The sequence below is a fragment of the Sceloporus undulatus genome, chromosome 3 (genome assembly GCF_019175285.1).
Source record: "Sceloporus undulatus isolate JIND9_A2432 ecotype Alabama chromosome 3, SceUnd_v1.1, whole genome shotgun sequence".
NCBI lineage: Eukaryota > Metazoa > Chordata > Lepidosauria > Squamata > Phrynosomatidae > Sceloporus > Sceloporus undulatus.
In genome coordinates this window covers 43,470,466-43,496,250 of record NC_056524.1, presented here as the reverse complement: position 1 = coordinate 43,496,250, position 25,785 = coordinate 43,470,466, and the positions used below count along the sequence as shown (strand labels likewise).

The following is a 25,785-nucleotide window of genomic DNA, read 5'->3' as shown; positions in this document are numbered from 1 at the left end:
ATTATTCTGGATTTAGTACTTTGGCAATGAAAAACAGGAAAATACTAGAATGTTGCAGAGGGGGGAGCACTTGGGAGCTATATACTTCCTATACTCTGGTCACTTGTGCTATGGTTGAGCATGTGTAATGCTTCAGATATGGGTTTTATGGCTCTGCTGGGAAGCTGTTAGTGACCACAGCTCTCTCCAATATATTTAGACTGCAGGTACCCCAGGGTAGGTTGGGGGGGGGTGTTAAAATATTTTTGCAATCATCTTTGCACCTGACATTCTGAGTGGAGAATTCACATTATGCCTTAAGCATAGTGATTTTGTAAAATATAAAGTAGCCTGAGGAGACTTCCTTTTCTTGATTTTCTCTATACCAAGAGTGTACCTGTCATATGAAGAAAGACTATCTGTTACAGACACCTTTTGAGTTAAAAGCATGACTTTGGTGGAACAGAGTGAATCAGTGGTGCCACCTAGTGACCTCTATCAGGGCTAATTCTGTGAATTTCTCTCAGTTGTTAAAATATAAACCAGGGTCTGAGATTGTGCATATATGTGGGTGTGTTTCTCCATCTGTACTGTCATTTACCAATAGTCATCCATAGCAATAGCCAAAATTTAAACAAATTATCTTATTTTACTAGCTACTTTTAGCTATTGCCATGCTTTTAGTTATGCTTTAAGAATTTAGGATGTGTATAATAATTGGATGGGTTTGTTTTTCCTCCCAGCATCCATTTTGAAACAACCCTGTTTCCTAAGCTTAGACATACAATCATCTCTGTTTATAAAACTGTCTATTTAGTTATAGGGGATCAGAAGACAGAAGGGCTAAAAGACTGTAGACCTTCCCTTGCACAAAATTGCACGCTATTTTAAAAATTAGGGTGCAAGGCAGTTCTTTGTTTTATGAATGTATAAACCATACCTTCTTCCAAAAATTTCAGGGTGGTATACATTAATCAATATGGTCAGTGGCCACACTTGCTGGGGGATTCTGGGAATTGTTGTACATCTTTTCCATCTTTACCATCAAATGGTAAAAATATACAATGTGATAAAGCTTTGGGTGTAAATAGTCCATGAGGTCTATAAAGAAACTGGCAGTAATGTAGACTTGAATTGATTGACTCAGACTCAAGTCAGACTCAGGTTGTTTCAATGACTTCAACTAGACTCAGCAATAAATGATGCACTGACTGGATTCTACCTTTTTGCCTCAAGCCTGTTGCCTAACACATTTGCTGTTCCTCTCTGAGAATTTTTTTCCCTAACTTTGGCACATCATGATTTTCTAGTTATTGAAATCTACAACAACCCACACACACACCACGACCACTGCCTCCTTTTTTTCTGTTAAATTTGGTTCCCAGATTTGATATTTAACTTGAAATTATCTTGCAAAGATGTGAGATTCAGCTTGAGACTTGAAGGTAGAGACTTCAAACCTGGCTTGAGATTCAGATTAAAAGACTTAAAACTGGAGCAGCCTAGTCAGACATTCTGGAGATCCTTTACCAGACTAGGGGTTGTTTTACATTGCACAGTTAATACACTATGATTCCATGTTAACTGCCATGGCTGCATCCTACGGAAGATTGAAGTCTGCAGTTTGGTGAGATACAAGAGCTAAGAATTCTAAATGTCCAAAGGATTCCATAGGACAGAACCATGGTGGTTAAAGTGGAATATAATGCTATAATGAATGGCATAGTATGAAAGGGTCCCAGATGCCAAGTCAAACCAAAAAAAAAAAAAAAACTTCATGGTTAGCACCAGCCAAAGGTATTTTATTGCCTGAGAAAGAATAACTATTCTCCATGTCTTTTCATTCTGAAATCTATATTGTTATAATACCTTTATAATGCCAACCAAAAATAGCTCTTTCTGTTGACCTAATAAAGATATTACTACAAAATGGATTTTGGGATTTGTCTTATGGCCAGTGCAGCTACCCCAATATTTTTAACCACCCTCTTCTGACACCTCAAACGAGCTACCTTGAAACAGTTGCCTCACTTTTTCTCATGAAAGGGTCAGCCCTGCTTATGCAGATTGCAGTGGTGGCTGGTAGCATCCAATTTAATGGAACAGTAAATCGACTCCAGATTTTAGACCAAACTTTAAAGGAGATGTCCAAGATATGAGCTCCCCCTCCTATGTTCCACATTTTGGATAGCTCGTTTAAAGTTGATACTAAAATCCAGCATGGATTCATCAGCCACCCACCATCAATGGTAGCTACAAGCCATCACTGATACTTGTGTGTGTGTATTTGCCTCAAAGTCTCCTGTTGCCTTACAGAGATCCTATGAACTTCATTGTATTTTCTTAGGCAAGGAATAATCAGAGGTAGTTTTGCCATTTCCTTCCACTGAAATATAGCCTACAGCATCTAGTATTTATTAATGATCTCCCATCCAAGTTATAACCAGGGCTAACCATGCTTAGAGATAAGGTGGGATTTGGTGTCTTTAGGGTGTTTATGCTACATAACAATTGCACAACACTTGGAAAATTTATTTTCAATGGCTACGGCTCCCAGAATCTGTCCAAGGAACCATGGCCCTGAGGCCATGATGGCTAGACAGTACTGGGAGCTTTAGTTCAAAATGTAACTTCTCCAGGCTCTGCAATTGGACAATAGATGGTATGGTGGTTTGGCTCTCAGCTGTATGTGATTCACTTACAGAGTTTTGCATCAGGCCCAAGAGGAGACTGTTGAGAATGTTATTCTAAAACAAACAACCATATGACTCTGTTTATTTTGAAATATATCAGTACCTTACGCAGTTAACCCTACATAAGTTAAAAGCCCCCATTGAACAAGTAATGGGACCATTGTTTTAGAACACTGTTGTTTTCATAAACCATGCAGTTTTGCTCCAAGAACAACAAGTCCATTACTGGTTTCCCTTAAATCAGGTTTTTATTTACCTAATCTGTGGTGGGCTTTAAAGGTTCTGGCTCAATAAACAGCATTATGTCCAAAGTGCACTCTTCCCACACAAACGTGTTTCTCTTGAGGCTTTGCATTGCTGGAGAAAACTTGCAAAAGCATGTCTTTTCAGTAAGAATGAGCAGCTGTTGCTTGGCATGTGGTTTCATTGGAAAGTTAGTGTAATTCAGTGAATTCCAAGAATTCCAAAATTATTTGTCTGGAAGATCCTTAAGTGCAGTAAAAGTAAAACGAGAGAAAGAATAAAAAAGAAAGAGTACACCAATCAGCATGAGTACACAATGTCAGACTAATATTTTGTTCTTTCCCCCAAAAAAATTTACTGAAAGGGAAATACCCAGGTTTGGAGAGAGGGGGGAGTATAAGATACAGTGCTTCATAAACCATTATAATTTGCAGCGGAAATTATGGGTTTCAATAATCTAAGTCAGTCTTCTCCAGCCTGGTTCCATCCAGATGTGATGGATTGCAACCCTTATTTTTCTTAGTCCAGCACAACTATGGGCATGTAATTTCATCCATGGAGTGTTTCCTAATCTGGTCACCATGGGCGATCAAGTGGTTCATTTTTTTTCCTCATGGAGCAAAATGTAATGGGCTTTTGGAGCACTAAGATGCTTCTTGGAGCACCAAGGGGTGGGGGGAATGAGAAAGAAAACCCAGAACAATATCAGCAGTGGGCCCTGGTAGCTGTCCCAAGTGCTTAATAGATCTGGTTAGAAGAGACACTGGCCTTTTTATAGCCAATAAAAACCAGCATGATTCAGATATGCATTTGGCCATGTACCCTAGGATGAGTATCTTAGGCCCATTACAGACAGGCATTAAGTACACGCTCCGTGCATACTAGGGTTAGGAAGGGGCGTCACTTCCTGATGCCCCTAACCCTAATACTCACAGAGCGCGTAGAAAATAGCGGCACCCTATACACACAGGTGCCGCCATGACTACTTCATGACCGTGCTGCCTCCAAACGAGGCAGCATGGAAGTGACGTAGTGGGGCCATGCAAGGGTGCCTGGGGCGCCCTTTCCGCGGCCCCGGAAGGAGCTCCATTTCGGAAGGAGCTCCATTTCCACCTTTGCGTCGCTGGGCACAGCCTTTACATGGCTGTGCCAGCAACGCACAGCAGAAAGGGGCCAAGCGGCCCCTTTCTCCTCCTCCCTGCCGTCGCCAGGTGTCCTTGGGGCTTGAAGCCCCAAGGACACCCCTTTCCAGGCTGCAGGGAAGCGGCCTTTTCCTCTTCCCCGCAGCCTGGAAAGCGGTGCATCGGGGCCTCAGAGGCTGCCGCTGATCTGGCAGGGAAAGGGCCAGTTACAAGCCACCCCAAATGGGCGGTCTGTAACGTGCCTTAGAGATGTTCAAATCTGACAGAGAATGGGGAAGATTCTGGGGACTATAATTCTTATAATCCTCCATGTTGCCCACATGAATCACAGAAGAATTCTGAATTTTTTAGTCCAAAAAGTAAATTTTCCATGCTCTTGTCCTTGGTGCATGACTTCCATGTCTCCAGGTTGTCTTGGACTTCTTTCTTACTATATGAACAAAATAGCCTTCAGTGGAGTGGTAAGATTTCATAACAGGTGGGTGTTGCTATTTGAGAACATCATCACAACCATCCTCGATTTCTACATTAACAACAGTGGATCAAACATTTTATGGGGCTGAGTAAGCTTGGAGCTTCAAGTCAAAAAATACAACTAGGTAAATTCAGGACCTCCTATCACTAAGTCTTTCTGCTATTCTTAGTCTTTCTTCTATTCTATTCAGAAGTAAGTACTATAAAGTGAAATAAAGTGAAAAAGTCTTAGAGAGCTAGATATATTTAGCCTGGAAAAAAGAAGGTTAAGAGGTGACATGATAGCCATGTTTAAATATTTGAAAGGATATCATATTGAGGATGGAGCAAGCTTATTTTCTGCTGATCCAGAGACTAGGACGTGGAGCAATGGATTCAAGCTACAGATAAAGAAATTCCACTTAAACATTATGAAGAACGTCTGACAGTAAGAGCTGTTTGAAAGTGGAATATGCTGCTCTGAAGAATAGTGGTCTTCTTCTTTGGGGTTTTTTAGATGGCTGGATGACCATCTGTTGGGAGTGTTGTGTATTGCTCCATGGGAGGGCTAAGACTGAGTGGCCCTTGTAGTTTCTTCCAACTCTGTGATTCTAGAAAATGTGATCTTTGCAGTCTACACTCCTTGATAGGGCTTGGGGAGGCAGAGAGGATGTAGTAGTTCTGCTTAAGGATTTCCCAGCCTTGATTCACTGCCTAATCCTTGTAGTCAACTACTTAATGCTGCATTTGCAGTGGATCAGTGTTTTCTAGCAGAAGTGAACACATCAGTCCTTGCCAGCCTTTAAAGTCAGTCCTTATTAACATTAAGCAAACAAACATTTAAAAGGCAAGTGGACTACATATCTCTTAGTAGGGTAGGAGAGGACAGGAAGAAGAAATGCAAACCAGTGACGAAGTTGAACTGAACAGGTTGAAAGATGACAGTCCATATTTTAAGACTGCTGTTCCAAACCAGATAGTTTCCAAGCATAATTACACCCCACTATCTCCAGGCAACAGTTGTATTATTGATTTTTAGTCCTTTCGAGCAAAAAAAAAATGGCACAGTTGATTGAAGGCAACGTTAAAAATGGCAAAAAGAGCACTCTTGAAGATGCCAATAATAAGATGTACCTATTGGGTCAGTAATGACAACCTCCACACCATTTTCCATAAATCTCATGCTCTGTTCTAAATACTAACTTTAAGTTTTCAAATAATGAATAAATGGTACTTCAACTAATTTAATGATTTCAGCCATTAGTGTTGGTGGCAATCAATTAATTTCCCAGTTTCCAATATTTAACTCTGTCAGATTAATTTTCAAAAGTAACATTCCAAGTCTGAGTGGCATTTTCCTCCTTCGCAATATGGGGAAATCAAATCTGACATGTGTCATTTTAGTGTAAAGATTCAAATACAAATTTACAGATGGACAATTTTTCAACCTAAAAAGCTATCCCATTTTTAGTTGAATATTCACTTCTCTCTTAGCAATCTGCTTGATGCCCTCTTTGCTATATTTGCGCTGAAAGAGCACTGTAAAAGAACAAACTGACAAGTCTGCTTGGTTTTCACTGCGTTGAACTGGAAGAAACAAGTATATCAACAAGCCTTTCTATGAAATTCATTCTTTTTGGATCATCTTTTGGACCATTGAGGCTGTTAAATATCAGCCTTCTTTACAAGAATTCAACCAAAAGAGCCATCAATATTATTATGATATGATGTATCATCATGCACTTCTTTTTCAACCTGAGTAGCAAACATAATCAGTATTAATAGTGTCCACTGCCAACAACACAATATCCTTTATCATTTTGATTAAATTATAATGTGGCTCAAATTCCAACTTATTCCAGTCATGTTATTTGGCAGACTAATGATACAATGATTAAACCACTCAAAGGATATCAAAACCATCTGTGCCTGATTACATTTCCACTTTATTTTCAATTACAAAATAATAAGGATACTTCAAAAGTAAACTCAGATTTCCATGTACCAGAGGAATTCTGCAGCCCCATTATTTCCTCATTGAGATGGCAGGAGAAAATCCAAACAAAAGTAATCTCAACAATTTATAGGCTTCATGGCAGTGTTGACACTTGGCCGACAGGACTCCTTAAAAGGCCAAAACAAAACAGTCTGTTCTTCAGGTATGAAGTAGGATGGCTCCCACTGGCAGTGTGTATCATATTGAATTGTGGAAACTGAACTTTATCCTTACCTTCTCACTTCCAGACACACCCCAGAGTGCTTTCAGATGTGGTTAGCTGCTTCTTGGAACATGCTTGAAAGAGTGTATTCTGCCTGTGAAAACTAGGGGAAATTACTTTCTTGGACTACAACTCCCAGAATCTCACAGTATCCCATAAACTCCAATTAGTCACAAATGAAAACTAGATCATGTGGCTAAACAGCATCAGAGTGTGGTTAAGATGCCAATGGTTATTAATGAGGAAGAACACAAAAACTAAGAGAGACTACAATATTTGCTTTTGCTTGAGCCTACTGAGAAGGGCAAGATTACCCACCTGCATGAGTTGCAATGTTAAAATGTTCAACCTCTGCTTTGGTGGTGAGATTAATATTGAGAACACAGGGGGAGAGTGGGGGGAGAAAAAGAGAGAGATGTAAGGTCAAATGTTTTTCAACTCTTCTGCTTTGTTTTTGATTTGGGTGGATCATAGCATTTCATTTTGCTTTTTTGAATAGACTCACGTTGTTCCCGAATTGGATGAGTCGTTTACAAAGGACAAGACTCCTTCTTTGTAATGGAAAAAGGGAACCTTCCCATTAAAAGGATCTGAATGATGTGAGACACTTTCAAGAAAAATATTGTAAAGACATTTTTCTTGGTTTGAATATCTCCCTTGAACTGGGATTTGGGGTTTCTGAGGAACTATAAAATTAATACAAAGAAAAGAAAATAAGAGAGGCAGTTGTCTTCCCCCACCCACATGGCTCTTGGAATGAATCAAAGTACAGTGAGCTGAAATACTGTACATGGCATAGATTCAACCTGAAGAAACAAACATCAAGCTTGCTTTACTTTTCTGAAGGCAGATGAGCCATAAAGCAGCATGAAGGCAAGCACTAAAAAAACAAAACAGCATCAAAGTGAGCAAAAGAAAGGTCAATAGCATATTTTGCTAGCTTTTAGAAAGAAATGGATGAGGAAAGTATGTTATGGCAAAACATCAGGCCATAAAACCATGGGATTGCAACAGAGAAAAGTGTACAAAAAATAATACTAACCAGCTTTAATCTAGTGTCTTAACTTATTACATATTTCAAGACTGCTTTGTGTTATCCCTTTGGAGTACAAAACAGAATGTGATATATGCCCCCTTACTTTACTTTCGTGCCTGGTGTGAAGTTTCCAGGGGCAACACTGCTGGCTTTTGTATTCTTAGGACAGAAGTGGGGCTGCATCTACACTGCAGAATTAATGCAGTTTCACGCTGCTTTAAATGACATGGCTCAATCCTGTGGAATTCTGGGATTTGTGAGATATTTAGCCTTCTCTGTCAGATAGTTCTGGTGCCACAACAAACTACAAAACCCAGATGTCCATCGGATGGAGCCATGACAGTTAAAGCAGTGTAAAACTACATTAATCCTGCAGTGTGCTAGAAGCCTGGGAAACCTTTGACTTTCAGAATCCTTTGGCCTACAACTCCCATCACCTTTACCCAGCATGGTTGGAGGCAAGGCACTGTGGGAGCCCAAAACATCTCAGAGTTTGTCCACATTGCTTTTTATTTTATTAATGCAGCTCTCAAAAATGTAACTTTGACAAGCTTTGGATCATCTGGAAGTCACAGCTTTAGCTCTTCTGCATTAGAATGGGAAGCATCAATGGAGTCTTTGCCATAGCTTGAAGCTGTCCTGATTTGGCAGGGACAGTCCTGCTTAACCCCTCATCATCCTACTTTTCCAGATGCTTTTAAAATATACCAGTTTCTCATTCCATTTCCTACTTTTCCCCTTTGTCTTCAGATTACTTCAGTTGCTGCAAACGGAGTTCAAAGTATAAAAGTTCAAGGTTATCACAAAAGAAAGGTGCAAAAGTAAAGCTGTTCTTATTTGGTTTTTCACAATTCTTTTCGTAGTTAGTACTCAACTCAACAGACTGGAGAAGAGTGGGGAATCTTGCCCCTCTCTTCTGGCAAAAGCAAACTTCTGCAGCCTCTCCTAACTTGTGCTTTCTTCCTCATTAGTAATGTTTGCCATCTTGACCACACTCTAAATTTGCTTGGCCATGCAGGTCCAAGTATTCATCTGCAAAATCCTTTGGCCTAAATCCCATTGTTAGTCTTGACTAGATTATAGCCATAGAACATCTGATTGAGTTTTGTGTTGACTCACTGCTCAACTGTTGATTGAATGGGTCTATGTAAATTGGGACTAACCAACAGGATTCCATCCTTTGTAGGTAGAAGAGCCTTGTCAACCTCACTTCCCTGCTTTGGAAATCTCAGTGGAACTGACAAAGTCTCCTTAAAGAAGGAAAACAGCAGAAAGAAAAGTCATGATCCCATGTGGATAAGGCTCAAGAGAGGTTTATGCGAAGACATGTGGCGTAAACTTTGGGGGCCTCCTTATAAAAGCTGAAGTCTGTTAGAAGCATACTGTGCAATTATCAACCGGATAAGCTCTCACTTTGTCTACTGCGAATACTGCCATTTCAATAGTCGATTATCCCTTCAAATAGCAAGATATTTTAATGGGATTGTTCACATTCTTGAACCATTGGCTCAAAAATTAATCCTCATCTTGCTGCTAGCTGTAGGCTTTTAGCAGATAGCTTTAGCCAGCACTTTGTAAACTGAACAATCCTGTTCCAAACAGATTGACTAAAAAAAGTTAACTTAGCAACAACAACAACAAAAATTTAAATGCAAAGGAGAATCAAAGAAAAATAAGGAAAAGATTATGTCTAATGGATTCCTTGGTCCTGAAAAGTATTCAGAATCAGGCAGTAATAAGGTAGTACCAATTTTCCGCCAATCTTAGCACCACTAGTACTTTGTTTTTGTGATGAACTAAAATACAGTCAACCTTCCACATTTTTATCTTTGTCTTTTGTGGATTTGATTATTTGTGGATTTGATTAATATGTTCTCTCTAGGAATCTCTAGGTCCTCCAGTGCAACTCTACCAGAAGTTGACTCTGTTGAAGGATGTAGAAAAAAAAAACATCTCTAAGCATTAGTAGGTCCTCTAGCATAATTCTGTGGTCAACTTCCAGTGGATGTTGAGGTAGAGTTGTGATGGAGGACCCAGAGGTTCCTAGAGGAGTGTTCTCCCAGGATAAAAAAAATATTTAAAAATGCTTTTTTCTACTTTCACAGGTTTTCTGGGCCCCTAACCCCAGTGAATGTGGGGGGCCCACAGTATTTAATTTTATCTCAGCTACAATCACTTTCTCGTTGATGTGTATTTTGCCATACTGCAAATGGACACTCAATTTTTTCTCTGCCTACCATGATTCCAGGGGAGTGTAGATATCAACTCATTTTCAAAACTCTGCCCAGCTTCTGACATTAGTTAGATCAATCAAACTTGGGTTTTCCTGTTGTTTTGGAATTCCTGTCCATTGGCCATGCTGGCTGAGGGACTTGTGGGAGGGGGTTCAAAACCTTTGGAGAACCAAAGACTGAGTGAGATATCTTCTGGACATCATGCCAAAAGGTACAGCAGCCACTGCTGTATTGGATGCCCCTATAGACCTAACTCCATCCAGATCCCCCTGCAACTAACCACTACATACACTAGTTCACAAAATGAGCAGACACACACCTTGAAACATGACAGCATTCTATTAATGCATGTTTTTGTTATTGTGTACCTTTCAACTTGTCCCTGACTTGTGGCAACTGCAACTGAACTTATGATGGGGTTTTCTGGGGCTGAGAGTATGGGATTCACCCAAGGTCACCTGGTAGATTCAAGCAGGGAACAAATCCTGATCTCTAGAGTTGTAGTCCTCTGCTGAAACCACTAAACCACAATGGTTCTCATCAATGCACTCTACAACTCTAAATTAAAGAAGGCCACATCTGGGCTTTGCAACACGTATCAAATCTTAAACAGAGCACAGGATGCAGGTTGTTGTAGCTCCATGAGATCTATATTGTGGCACCAAGTGAGGGACTTGTATCTTGCATAATGCAGAAGTGGTAAAAGTATGGTCCATGGGGCACATCTTTGGAACATCTGGAGGCCACTGGAAGTCCCCAAAGCTGTTTTTAGGAGAAAATTTGTTTTATTTTGCAATAATTTTCATTCCCAAATTTCACACAAAACCCCTGGATATGTGAAAACACTCGCTCTTGCTACTTAGATGCCCTGCACTGAACATAGACCACTCAAAATACAGTATAACCCAGGGTTACGGAAATAATTGTTCCGCCGCCGCTTTCGACGGGATACTTTCGAAGCCGAATAGCCCTAGGCACTAGGGGAAAGCCGCGCTGCGCCGCGGCTCCATTTGAAAGCGCAGAGGTTTTTTTCGTAACCCGAAAAAACCTTCGAAGCCGAAACAAAAATCCCTATGGGATTATTCATATCCCGAAAATTTCGTAACCTGGGTATTTCGTAACCGGGGGACCATGTAGATTGTTTTCATCAGATGCCTTCCAAAATGATGGTGGGAATTAATGCAACCTCACTTCTGGGTCACTGTTTTGAAAGTAACTCTGAAGAAAAATTGAAGTGTTTTGGCAACGTGTGGCCTACAGGGTTTTTGGGGGGTGGAGGGTTGGCCCCTAGGTCCTATTCAGTTGACCAGTCCTGGCCTAATTTATTTCAATTAGCAAGCAATATATGCTCCACTTGGTGGTGATAAGATGCCTTCACTCCATATTTGTAAGGTGTTGTAATACCATGATGTGATAAAAGAAACATAATAAATGAGGTGCAGGATGTGACAAGATAGGGCAGCCACCAGACACTTCTATATTTACTCTCAGCCAGTCACAGTATGAAAAAAAAACTGTATCAATCAGAAACCATTTTTAATCCAAAGAAAAGAAACTTGGCTGAACACAAGTGTGCATAATAAGAGTGAACTTTCAACCTTTTATTCAGCACCAAGAGAAAATCTGTAATGGGACCATTTGAATGTAGACAAAGCACACCGCTTCGCTAACCATGTTCATAAGAATAGTTTCCTCCGAAGTGCCAACAACAGATGCTGGCGAAATAATCAGGATAAACCTGCTAGAACATGGCCACATAGCCTGAAAACCACAACAAAACTATGCCGGCCACAAAAACCTTCGACTTCACATGTTCATAAGAGTTTGTGTGTGGAAAGAAAGCTATACAGTGTATAATTCACTTTTTTATTTTTTGGAATGCACTTTCATTGACCTGCTGACATGGTAAAATTATCACTAAGTCCTGCTTGGCAGCAAAAACTGATTGCTTAAAACTTACAATATGCCAAGATTTATTTACTAATGCGGCACATGTGCTAAGGTGGGAGTGCTAGGTGCATGGGGCCAGGTTAGGAGCAAGTGATGAGGAATTAACTGAGGACTCAACGAGCATGATCTTCAATGCATTCCTAGTCGCTTGCTGATAAGTCAAACCTCAAATTAGCTGACTTTAAATTGATGTCAGCTGAATAACAGAAACCAAGAATGGAAGCTGTGTGTAATTATGAAATGGCTCATTATACATTAATCAACTATTTTAATACTGTGCATGTGGTCTGTTGAGACACTTGCTTTAACCTTCACCTTTAACAAAGATGTTTTTTAAAAAGGAATGTAGATGCCTGAGGATTTAGTGGTCCAGGCTGGCATTTCCATGAAAGAACGTTGTTCTCAAACATGAAACATCCTATTCAAACCTTCTCCACAGCTTGCCCTGTAATAATAAATATATAATAATAATAATAATAATAATAAAATAATAGTTTATTATGCCCACTTTTCCAAAAAGAGATCAATCAGGTAATCTTCCTGCAGTTAGATTTAAATGGAATTCTAGGTAGTTATTCTATTGATTACTGGTAGTCTTCTGTTTACTTTCAACCAGTGTGCTTGTGACTCCTCCCCCATCACACTCTTGTCACAACAGTCCTGTGAAGTATATTAGGTTGAGAGAGAGTAACAGACTCAAAGTCTTTTCATTTTATGACCTGTACAGACTCTCTAACAACTTCCATTGTCAGATTATGGCAATTGGGTTCATGAGAAATGGTATTTCTATAAGAGAGACTTCGGTTGAAGAAAGATGCTGGTTTCTTACACAACGAATTACGTATTGGCCTGTTACAGACAGCCAAAATAAAGCTGCTTCGAGTCACAGTGGGAGGTATGGTGTTTCAATGATGCATGCGCCTAGAGATCCAGAAGTTGCACCAAAGCCATGCTCAAGCCCTAGGGACTGGAGCGTGGCTTTGGTGTGTCTTCGGACTCTTAGGACGCATGCATCATTGAAACACCATACCTCCACTGTGACTCGAAGCAGCTTTATTTTGGCTGTCTGTAACAGGCCACTATTTCACAGGCCTTGTACATAAAGTGGTCTTTTCTGCCCCAAAGGTCATCCCAGAACAGTGGGGTTTCAAAAGCTTCTAACAACCCCATCTAGTGTACATTTACTAAATTGCTTTTCCTTTCCTTTTTCATTGGTACTATAGATTAAATGTCTAATTCTCTGGTTCTTCCATTTATTTGTATATTTTATACCTCCTTATCAGAGAATCTTATTTAAAAGATCAGGACACAAACTGCAAATTTAACATAAAAATCCAATGTATCATTTCATAAATCTTCAAATATCGCAGTTTATATTTGTAAATCAGCCAGTCAGTAAGTAAATAAATAATTTATAAACACAATGCTAAATCATCATATGACATACAGTATGGCTAAAACAACATGTGGCACAGATTGGCACCTAAGTCATTTCCAAGCACAGAAAAGAATCAGTTTTCAGACATGTAGATCCTCTTGCTGTCCTTTCTATGGCACGTGAGGCCATTTTATTCAAACATACTTGCAGATAGAACTGTTTAAATGAGAACGGCTTTTTCTTAGTGTGCTTACTATTTCTATTCTATGCTTTAAATGATTTTTATTTCTATAAACAGTTGGATTTCATTTGAAACATTACTTTTGCAGGTTTTATCAACATATGTTTTTACTTATATTCTCTTGTCTTGGAAGCCAACCGAAGTCCCAGTTTAGGAGAAAAAAACCAATACAGGACAGACAAATCACCAAAGACAACACAATATTCAAAATGTGGTTGTATTTGGTTGCATGCCTTTTGAAAAGTAGATTAGAAAATAAGTTTATTTTTACTTGCATTGGCCCTTTGTTTGAAAATGTTTTCCAGCTTACTGCAAGTGGTTTACACCATAATAAAAGAGTGGGGATCATGCAGTCCTCTGGATGTGGCTGGACTGTAACACACAGCATTCCTGGCCAATATCAATGGTGGTTTGGGCTGCTGGGAGTTGCAGTCTAGCAACATTTGGATGGGCACGTGATTTCCATACCAATATAGAGACATTCAAACTGGATGCAAAGGGATCTTGTAGCATCACACCATGCAAGTCAGGATCCACCCCATGCATCTGAAGAAGGAGATGCCGATCTGTGAAAGCTCATGCTACCAGCTTATTTCTTTCAATTAGTCTCAAAAGTGTAACCAGATCCTTTTACATACTCATTTTCCAGACTAATATGCTACACCTTTGAATTCTATCCAAACTGGACATTCACTGTACTCATGAGTAAGCACATCACTCTCACCAACACATGTTAGCTATTGAGTTGAAAGGTCATGACAGTTCCTAAAAGAATTTAAAAAAACATGTGCGCACAAAAAATCATCTCCTGATAAAGTAATTAAAAATGCAACCCAACATACGTCTTTTCAGAGGTTTGATGGGACTCATTTTCAGGTGAGTGTGTTTACCCTTACAGCATCACGTACATTATTGAGAAATGCCAAAGATCTAAAGATCTGTGTAGTTGGTGGCACTTTCCATGTATCTCTTCTTAGTGGACCAATGAAACTGTAGACTCCTGAAGAATCTTCACAGTATGAGATCAATAGCTATAAAAGCTTTCTCACCCAACATATTATTTGGAGTTATTTAATTTATTGTTTAATTATTGAAACATGTATATTTCACTCTATATCTAGATATGCTGCGTAGGCTACAGGTAATACACAGACTTACAACAGGTAGAAGTCAGGTTATCAGCCCATTTTTCCCTACAAGAGATTCTATGACTGGGGGTGGTATGCATACATCTTGAGAGATTTCTGCACCAGAAATAATAATAATAATAATAATAATAATAATAATAATAATAATAATAATAACAACTACTATTTCATTTATACCTGTACTTTCCTCCCTAAACTAGGACTCAAGGTGTATTACAAATTAAAATGAGTGCAATATAGTTAAAAGTATGTGAAATGGAATTAAATTGTTAACAAAAGTAAAGCAATTTACAGGGACAAAAAAAATCAAAGTATTAATTCATTCCCTTTCATTTTTCAAAAACGATGCAGATAGAATTCAAAGGGAAGAAAATGGCATCTTCACTTTTATCTGCCCTCATGAGGGATGTCTTCATGTTTGGTAGTAAAGCTAGCTCAGACTGATGGTGTGTCAGGTTACAACTGGCTAGCTGGGAGATTTTGTGAGTTGAAGTCTAGAAAACGTAATGTTTAATATGTGCCAACTTTTGCATTCAGGTCTGGTAGCACCTCAAACAGCTATTGTAGTTTTAGTACACCCAAAGCCTCACCAATGCTGGTGCCTGTTGAATGAACTGATTGAGATTTTACAAGACTTCCCCCTCTGCAGTGGTGACAGGGGCTCCAAGTCCCCTTAAGCCATGTACACACAACTGCATTAGGTACAGAAGTGGTATCATTTAGCTCAAGTGGGCACAGAGAGGGTCAAAAGTGCTCCCTCAGAAAGGTAGAGTCATGGAGGATTAGTTAGCTGGGAACCAATATGCTTTTATGTAAAGACACCTCCATAACACTAGCCTAGCTCCACATTCCTTAGCCTTATCTCTCAAAGAGGTGGGCATAAAGAGCAACTTCTTCTCCTTGGAGTAACTTCTCCTCTTTCTTTCCTACGAGCAGCTCCTTTGAGCAGCTCCCAGTAGTTTAAAATAGAGACTGGATAAATAACCTAAGGCAGATTCTGTGGACTTCACCCCAAGCTGTGGGATATGCTTGTGTACTGGTAGGAGCCTTCTAGAGAACTCTGACCTGTAGTTTATGAGGTCTAGCCGTGATGGCTTGGGGTAATGGCCTTTCTCTACTGTAGATTTCCACTGTATCCAATAATCATCAAATAAGTTACCCAATGGCTTTGCCTCACTGTTATCATTGGTGTAGCCACCCCAACCAGGTCCCAAAATTGTCACAAGACAATGCCAGTTTGGGCCATGATAGAAGATTAATACAGTCACACCATTCAGGGGCACCATTGTTGTTGTTGTTGTTATAGTATTTATTTATGTCCTGCCCTTTTCCCAAAATGGGGACGCAGGGCAAATCAGTACATTAAAAACAGTACAATTAAGAGCATGCAATAATAGTAAATTAAAATAGAACTAAATTATTATAATATTAAAATAAGTTACATGTTAAAAGAATAAAATGCATTTAAAAAGAAAAAAAATGTTTAAAATACTTTAAAACAATACAATACCACCCCATCCCATGCTTTAAAAACTTTCTGTTTTAAATGCCTGTCTAAACAGGTAAGTCTTAACCTGCTGGCAGAAGGATAACAAGGAAGGATAACAAGTGACATGCAATGCTCTGAAGGGGCACTGCATCCAGGTCATTATTGAAACTTTAACGTAGTGGTTTATAGCTGCTTGCCATTGCCACTCAGTTAACCACAGTGAAGGGCCCACCAACATAGGAGAAGCTCCACCAGAAGGCAAGCAGCCTCTCAATTCTGCAAGCTGAAGAGTTGAAATGAAGATTTTGTGCTCCTCAAACTCATGCCAGATTTATTCTTGCAGCTGTCCTGTCCCATTTATTTACTTATGCATTCATTGATTTTGCAGGTTATGACAATGTTCCTCATACCCAGATGGCCACTGGCGGTGATTGTAACCATTTATCTTGGGCTACTAAAATCTACCCACGCTGGTGCTTACTATGGGATCAAGCAGATACCTCCCCAAGTGCCACAATACCAACCCCTTGGACAACAAGTACCTCACATGCCATTGGGCAAAGATGGCCTTCCTATGCAGCACATGGGCAAGGAGGGACCACATCTTTCATATGGAAAAGAATATGTGCCTCAGTACATAAAAGAAATTCCACAGATCCCTATGCTGGGCAAGGAGAGGATTTCAAAGAAAGAGAAAGGTACCATTGATAAGAATTATACTGTTTTACTTCCCACTTCTTCCTACTCTACTTGTGGTTATATTCCTTTTTTCATTTTGCAGAAAAAAATAGGTACGTTGATATATCTGTGTATTAAGCGAGCACATCTGAGCTTATTTCCAGTGGTATAGCAGAGCCAAGGGTCACAGAATAAGAGCAATAGAACATTTGGACTAGCGAGACAATAAAATCATCTTCCACCCAGCTCAGATTTTCTGCTTCCTCTTCCTGCAATTATTTTATTTTATTTATCCTCTGCCTTTCTCCTACCATTAGCACCAATCCTCATATAAGCTCAGGATAAATTAATTTTCCTAGCAATACATATTGTTGGGAGCTATCCCTCTTGTAATGGCTATTATTTTTTGAAGTGGCTTGGTCTTGAGGCAATTAATACCCATTAGTGTTACAAAAACATCCTATTCTTCATGGAAATGTAAACAACTACCAGTGGTTTATTCATATATGTGCATAACTTGGGGTAATGTACACCTTTGCCTCTTTGGGAGATGTTTTACAAGAAGGTATTCACTTCCTTGCACAATGTCCAAATTCCTTCCTTATGACAGATGTCAAGGCATAGGGTCACTGTCACTGTTGTTTCCTGACAGTGGAGAGGTGACCAGGCAGTGCCTGTACCAGCTGAAGTTTTATAACTAGGAGAATAGAAATGTGGTCACTCTGTGAAACCATCAATGTATTGCTGGACAGGAGGTTAACAGCTGCCTTGTGGGAGAGCAGCACACAGCTGTACATGTGGAGCATTGCTCTTTGCATGCCCTAATACAGTATTGTAACCGCACATCTACAAAAATGGAGCCTACACTCTTGGAGTCTCCTTGAGAGCATGGCAATAGGGACCGTCATGATGCATTTCTGTACTTAAAGATTTATCCTTATGCTACTGATTATATATTTATCTCTTTAAAAGGGGGTTGATTTGCTGAAATTCAGAAATAGGTGGTTAGAGATCTGTGTAAATGATTTTAATTTATTAGTATATATAAGACAAATATCAACATGGCCTTGACATAAATGTTTTTAGTTTGGTATTTTATGAATGTGTTATTATTGTATAGGTTTTTTTAAATTATTCTATGATCTGAAGAAGACCATAGCGTAGTTAATTTGCTGAAACATATAGGGATTATTCAGTGGATCAGCCCTCTGCCATTCACTCACTCACTCATTCATTCATTCATTTAAAATCTTGCGACTTTTGTCTCTCTTTTTGATTGAGTTTCATGGGCTCTCTCCAGTTTCTTTTGTTTTTGTTGGGAAGCTGCAGGACTAGATACAGTTCATTATTGACCCCACACATTATTGTGGCTCTGATGCCAATGAGAGTGCTTACTATCAGCTTTGCCTATTATACCAGCTGCACCCCCTTTTCAACTGGAGGACCTAAAGATGATAGATAGTGCATGTGCTGGTAACCTCAAGGCTAGACTTCTGCAATGTACTGTACATTGTTTTACTGAAAACTGTAAAGGAGCTATCAGCAGTGCTAAACCTATTTTGTAGCTACAATTTAGCACCTTGGATGGGATCTTTAAAATTCAGGTTTAAAACCCAGAGCAGATTCACCACCTCACTGATACCAGCGGCTCCCATTGTGCAGGGCTCCAGTTCTGTAAAGTTATGTGCACACACCTGTATGCCCAGCCGCAGGTGCTTTTTTCAGTTTTATCACTGCCACATGCGATGAGGCTTGGCTTGCTTGTTCACCTGTACAAACATTGCATAACTTCAGGTTGTTTGCAAAGCTCTCTCACACATGTGCTCAGAGCTTTGTAGAAGTGCAACCAATGTGAAATTAATTAATGGATTAATTTATTAAAATTTAACAAGATATAATATCATGGCTGCATGTAAGTTATTACTAGATGTTGTTCTTTGATTCTAAAAGTGCAATCATGTATAGGGCCACTCAGAATTCAGCCCCACTGAGCTCACAGGGAAGTCTTTCCAGATAGGGCTATGTAGGATTGCATCCTCCAACAACCAAGGCAAAGCCAAAAGACCATCCCTCTGATGATAGCTTAAGAATATGAGAGCCAGGGGACAGAAAAGGTTATTCTGTGTATGCCACACAAATGCAACAATGAGTTCCTCCTTGTGGAGTAAGTGAAAAAAGAGGCCAGCATCCTATGAATGACATATGCTAGCTGTAATTGAAAATTTTTGTTGTGGTGATGGTGGTGGTAGATTAAGGAATTCAGTACCTTCATCTGCCACATTCCCCTCCTTGTGCCATCTATTTCTATACAGGCTGAGTGAACCCTCCCTACCCATCACTAGCCACGCAGTGGCCTGAGGAAGGGGAGTGTCAGCAGGCAGAAAGGAGCAGGAAGGAAAAGGCATCCTCCTGGACCTCCTAGAGACCTCTGGAGATGCATGAGGATGACATTGTCTTTCTTTACCCAGCTGCTGCCAGGCAGTCCTCCCTCCCCCCAATGATCCCTTGTCCACCTAATAGCAATAGGAACACTCAGCTTGCAGACAGATAAGCCTAGCCCATGGGGGTAGGAGAGAACACTAAGCTACACCTGACAGAACGTTATCCTCTGCCGGTATGAGGCAGGATCTCAGTCAAAGTAAATTAAAAATGCTTTTTTTTCTAATCAAACCTAGCAAGTTTTTTTTTCATTCTGATGTAAAATCTGTATGGCTTTTATTAAAATAATAAACAGATGAGCTGTTTGAAGGAATGGTGTGGTGCTGAACTCAATATCAAAATGACTTTTTCAAACCAAGATGTTGCTGCAGCTTTCCTTGACCTGCTGCTTTCTAACTACAACTCCCTTGATCTCCAGCCACCATGGTCAAGGCTGGGGAATCTGATAATTTGAGCACATGTTGCAAGGAGGCTTATATTATTCTTGGTTCCCCAAAACAATTTTGGATCTGGTTCATTCTTCTGATCAGACAATTCCATAGTGGGTGCCATGTAGGCATAAAAGAAAGTATCAATGATGTCTTTGTTCTTGCCACCAGAGCAGACACTTTTTTGGTCATGATGTTCTCACACATAAGGAATCATAGAGTTGGAAGAGACTTCAAGGCCATCCAGTCCAATCCCCTGCCATGCAGAAACTTCCAATCAAAGCACTACCAGCAGATGGCCATCCAGGCTCTGTTTAAAAACTTGCAAAGAAGAAGAGTCCACCTCACTCCAGGGCAGCATATTCTACTGTTGAATAGCTCTTACTGTTAGAGAGTTCATCATAATGTTTAGGTAGTATCTTTTCTCTTGTAGTCTGAATCCAAGAGAGGTCACAGTTGTAGATCAGGACATGTGGAGTATAACATTTTGCATGCACAACTTCATGGAAATAACTAGAGATGGTGCTGCAGATGTTTACTGGGGGTAGGAAGGAAATTAGGACATCACTGGACTTTTAGGAGTGCAATCATTTTGTGTGGCCATCTGTCCCCTGCTTCCACAACAGAATTGCAGATATGATCTTCAGGATTTCCCTGAGGTTTTGAAATATATACATTTCCACCATTAGACAAAAACATCCTAGCATTATTTCACTGTTAAAATAACAAATGTTTGATCCTTTTGCATTTTGGTTTCCCCACATGCCACATGCTTGCCCTCCCAATATACCAAAGGAAGCAATATTCCATGCATCTGATGAAATGACCTGCAGTCCACAAAAGCTGATGTCAAATAAAACTCTTTTGTTCCTATGGTGCCACTAGACCTTTTGTTGTTGTTGTTGTTTGCAAAATATATATTTATTGCAATTGATTGATAGCTGTATAAAGGTTTGTACAGGTGCTCATAAGGAAATTAAATATGCAATGCTAAGTCCCAAAGGACATAAATGCTAGGCAAACATCTATTTCCCCAATGTTTTGCATAACCAAGAGAACAGTGCTTTTTGAGCAGCATAATTTAAACAGAATGTTGGAGTAAAGAGTTTTGTTTGTACTTTATAGAGCAGGAATAGGCGAATTCTAGCCTATGACCTAATTTCCAAAGCCTTCCAGACCAGACAGGATGAATTCATACCTCTGGAAAGAATTTCCTTTTCTTGCAGCCCACTGGGAAGGAAAGGTATAGGAAGAAAGAGTTGCAGAGAGAGGTGGGAGAGAACAGGATGCCAGAAAAGGACAGACAGAAGATGGGGACCTAAACAAAACATAAACAACAACAAAAAGAAATAGGGCAGTAGGTCCACCTACAACTGGTATCAGCTTCACTCTCTGTCAGTAACATAGAGGTCCAGACAGATAATCCCTGTGGGAATGCAACCCTTGGAAGAAAAAAAAAGATTGCACACTCTACAAGAATGTCAAAGGGAGTAGCCACTTTAGTCTGTTTCTACCCCTTCAGCAGAGGTTGAAGAGAAAAGAGCAGACTAGACAGAGCTGCTATCTCTGAATGAGCAATTTTCATCTCCAGAACATTAGTTCGCATTCTGGCTGGAGATTCTGGGAGTTGTATTCCAAAAGTGAGATTTCCTAGCTCTTGTTTAGCATCACAGTTCTCAGAAAACAGTCAACCTCATGAAGCACAGATAATTGCTGAGGGACAATCAAGTAACTCTTTAATTCCTCTTAGTCCTAGTCATACGTCCACAATATTCATAGAAATGAGTACTCTGGCATTTTTCGGATCCAGATTTTGACATGGTATGGGGAACTAAGGCATGTCACACAGAAAGCACCTGTAGTTCTCTTCAGGAATAAATTAGGAAAGTGCTCTTGAAACTAGAGGAAGCAATAATCTAGGGCATGCAGTTTAGATAAACACCATTAAAATGGCAATTAGGTTGTCATCAAGCCAACTCAAATGGTAATTCTACATTACCAGCAACTCTATACCTAAAGCCATTCTGCTTGTAGTTCATAGGTGATTTACATTAATTAACTTTCTTCCCCCCCCCCCCCCCTCCCTCTCTCTATCTATCTATCTCTTTAGCAGAAATCCCATTAGCCAGTTTGAGAGGTGAACGAGGTCCACCTGGAGAGCAAGGACCAAGAGGCCCACCTGGACCTCCAGGAATACCAGGACATGGAGTGCCAGGATCCAAAGGCAAACCAGGCCCACAAGGATACCCAGGGATTGGCAAGCCGGGTATGCCTGGAATGCCAGGAAAACCAGGAGGAATGGGGGCTCCTGGACCAAGAGGTGAGATGGGGCCAAAGGGAGAGATTGGGCCAATGGGCATTCCAGGACCCCAAGGACCACCAGGACCTCATGGACTACCTGGGATAGGAAAACCAGGGGATAGAGGATTGCCAGGACAGCCTGGAGCAAAGGGGGAGCCAGGAATGAAAGGGCCACCTGGAATCCAAGGCCCTCCAGGTCCCAAAGGAGATAAAGGTGTTGGAATTCCAGGACTGCCAGGGCTAAAAGGTCCTCCTGGTTTGCCTGGCCCTCCAGGTCCTGTTGGACTACCCGGGATAGGCAAACCAGGCCTGATTGGTTTTCCAGGCCCACAGGGACCCGCAGGCAAACCAGGCCTTCCAGGAGAGCCAGGGCCTCAAGGATTAGGTGGAGCTCCTGGGATTCAAGGGCCTCCTGGCATTCCAGGTATAGGAAAGCCTGGCCAAGACGGGATCCCAGGACAGCCAGGCTTTCCAGGTGGAAAAGGAGAACAAGGTTTACCCGGTTTGCCAGGACCTCCTGGTCAACCTGGGATGGGGAAGCCAGGTTTCCCAGGGCTTAAAGGGGAGCGTGGCATACCTGGTCTTCCAGGGCCAATTGGGCCTAAAGGTGAGAAAGGTCACGTGGGCCCACCTGGCATGGGTGGACCACCAGGAGAGCCAGGGCAAGCAGGGTTGCCAGGACTAATGGGCCCCTCAGGTGGCATGGGGTTCCCGGGCCCCAAAGGGGAAGCTGGGGCTGTTGGGCCTCAGGGGCCTATTGGTCCAAAAGGTGAGCTTGGATTACAGGGTTTTCCTGGAAAGCCTGGTTTCCCAGGGGAGGTGGGGCCTCCTGGCCTGAGAGGTTTGCCTGGTCCGATGGGACCTAAAGGAGAAGCTGGTCACAAAGGTTTGCCAGGAGTTCCTGGTGCTCAGGGGCCTATCGGACCTAAAGGAGAACCTGGAATCCCAGGAGCTCAAGGTCACCAAGGCCCTTCTGGAATCCCAGGCACTGCAGGTCCCGGTGGTCCCATTGGACCTCCAGGACTTCCTGGGGCTAAAGGTGAACGCGGCTTACCAGGCCCACCAGGGTTTCCAGGAATGGGAAAACCGGGCATTACTGGGATGCAAGGACCACCTGGAAAGCCTGGATCAGCCGGTGCTCCTGGCCAGCCAGGCCTCCAGGGACCTCCTGGGCCCCCTGGACCCCCCGGTCCCCCAGTAATAATACAACCCACACCACCAGCTATGGGACAGTATTTGCCTGAGGTGGGTCCAGGTGTTGATGGAGTGAAGACCCCATATGGCTATATGAAGAAGAAAAGCAAACATGGCAGTGCTGCTTTGGAGATGCCAGCTTTCACAGCTGAGCTCACCACTCCTTTCCCACGAGTTGGGGTGCCTGTGATGTTCGACAAGCTTCTCTATAATGGCAGACAGAATTACAATCCCCAGACTGGAATCTTCACCTGCGAAATCCCTGGGATCTATTACTTTGCCTACCACATACACTGCAAAGGGGGGAATGTCTGGGTGGCTTTGTTCAAGAACAATGAGCCACTGATGTACACGTATGATGAATACAAGAAAGGCTTCCTGGACCAAGCTTCTGGAAGTGCTGTTATCCAACTGATGCAAGGAGACAGAGTTTATATCCAGATGCCCTCTGAACAGGCAGCGGGACTTTATGCTGGGCAATACGTCCACTCATCTTTTTCAGGGTATTTATTGTATCCCATGTAAACCAAACACTTGGACAAAATGAAAACTCTTCTCTTTTTTCTGTGTTTCAAACCTATACCATTGAAAGATGCATTTAATGATTCTTGCTTTGTTTTGTTTTGGACCAACATGTACAATCATTCAAATAAAATTACTGTACAACTTTAAGTGCTCTGTACAGCTTGTTATGAAGGAAAAGAAAGTGGTGAGAAATCCAATGAGGAATCTTGTTTCCTGCTGTACACCGAAAACTACCAGCCTTTGCCTGTTCCATTTCAATGAGGATAGTATCATGTTTGGGGGGTCTCATGACATCAGTTCGTTCTATTGTTTGTTTACCTGAAACATTCTGCTAAAATTGTTTCTTTTTTAAAGAAACAGAGATGCTTGCTTTATAGAACTGTACTTAAGAATTTGTTTTAAAAAACAACAACAAGAACAACACTGATGTAAAATCAGGTTAATGATCTTACAATAAAAGCCAAAATATTATCCTTGCCCTAAATCCTCCTCCCCCCCCCCCCTTTGAACAATGGATCCTCTTCTGATCTGCTGGAAACTTTAAAAGGTGGCAAGTTAGATTTGAAGATTTGGGAAATGAATGCCTTCACTTCAGATAAAACTTCACGACAAAATGTTTTATGTGCTGAGAAGCCAATTCATGTTAGTATAAAGCAGGCTAGTCACAACCACCACGTAGACTGATCAATGTTCTTCTAGACCAGTGCTCCAAACGTTGATCCTCCAGATGTTTTGGACTTCAGCTTCCAGAATTCCATACTGTTGCCCAAGCTGGCTGGGACCTCTGGGAGTTGAAGTCCAAAACATTTGAAGCACCAAAGTTTGGGAATCCCTGCTCTAGACTCTGATATAAGGACTGGCAAGGTGCTTGACACTCAGGCAAGAGTGAAACATCTGAGTCATGGATATAAAAGGATTGATCCCAAACAAGCACAGTGCTGTGGGCTTGAGCTAGACAAAGTTAAACCCTTTTAGGTTGCTTTGGTTTCAATGGTGGAGAGCTTTAAATGCACATCAGTAGGAGAGCCTGGCCCTATTGTTAGGTTGAATGACATTACTCCATCCTCACCACAGATGGCAGATGGTAAGAGGAAGAAAACAGCCGTGAAGGCTAGAAGATATAACTGAGGATATTCCAAATTCTGTTCTGCAGCTTGCCCCTGAAATAGACCACTGGCTTTCAGTATAATGGAGGATGTTATCTGCAGGGCTTCCATGAAGAAAAAGAAGTAGTCATAGAATCATAGAGTTGGAAGAGACCACAAGAGCCATCCAGCTCAACCCCCTGCCATGCAGAAACTCACAATCAAAGTATTCCCTTTGAAAGATGGCCATCCAGCCTCTGTTTAAAGACCTCCAAAGAAGAAGACTTCACCACACTCCAAGTGTGGTGTGTTGCACTGTCAAACAGCCCTTACTGTCAGGAAGTTCCTCCAAATGTTTAGGGGGAATCTCTTTTCCTGCAGCTTGCATCCATTGTTCTGAGTCGTATTCTCTGCAGCATGGGATCTTGGGCCTCATGCTGTGAGAAAGATGGGATATACATTGATTTGTCTCTCTTTCTCTCTGTCATCCTATCACAAGCACTGAAACAAGATTCAGCTCTTCAGTCTGCTTGCTCGACCTTGTCCTTTGCCTCTGGCAGCAAAATGGCTTGGGCCAGCACCCATAGGAAGAGTGCTGCTGGATTAGACTAAAGGTCTGACTACTCCAGCACTCTGTTTGAACAGTGCCCCACCAAGCAGAAGTCTTTGGGAGCCCTATAGGCAAGGACTCAAGGTCAATCAGGCCATCTATTTCCTAGCAACTGGCTTTCAGTTACTGGAGGTACCATATAACCTAGACTAGGAATCATTGATAACTTCACAAGATACTGAACCACATGTATTCTTCTTATCATGTCTGCAAGTTTACATAGTATGGAGGCACAGAGCTACAAGCTCCATGTAAGCTGGAAGAGAGTGGCTTGCCCTTTCCTCTCTCCACCCTTTCCAGTTCAGTTTCTTCTCACCTGT

General features: G+C 41.2%; 1 protein-coding gene across 6 annotated transcripts in view; it reads left to right on the top strand.

Annotated features, from left to right (window-relative positions):
* The window catches only part of COL8A1 (collagen type VIII alpha 1 chain), a 152,143-nt gene extending 127,087 nt beyond the window's left edge, over positions 1–25,056 (top strand). For 5 of the 6 annotated variants that reach the window (XM_042460925.1, XM_042460924.1, XM_042460922.1 and 2 more), the window contains 2 exons: positions 16,594–16,903; positions 21,861–25,056. In XM_042460925.1, coding sequence (XP_042316859.1) covers positions 16,597–16,903; positions 21,861–23,770 — 2,217 coding nt within the window. In that variant the 5' untranslated portion in view covers positions 16,594–16,596 and the 3' untranslated portion in view covers positions 23,771–25,056. The remainder of the gene's footprint in view (positions 1–16,593; positions 16,904–21,860) is intronic. The other variant, XM_042460927.1, reaches the window with a different exon arrangement.
* Positions 25,057–25,785: the final 729 nt, after the last annotated feature.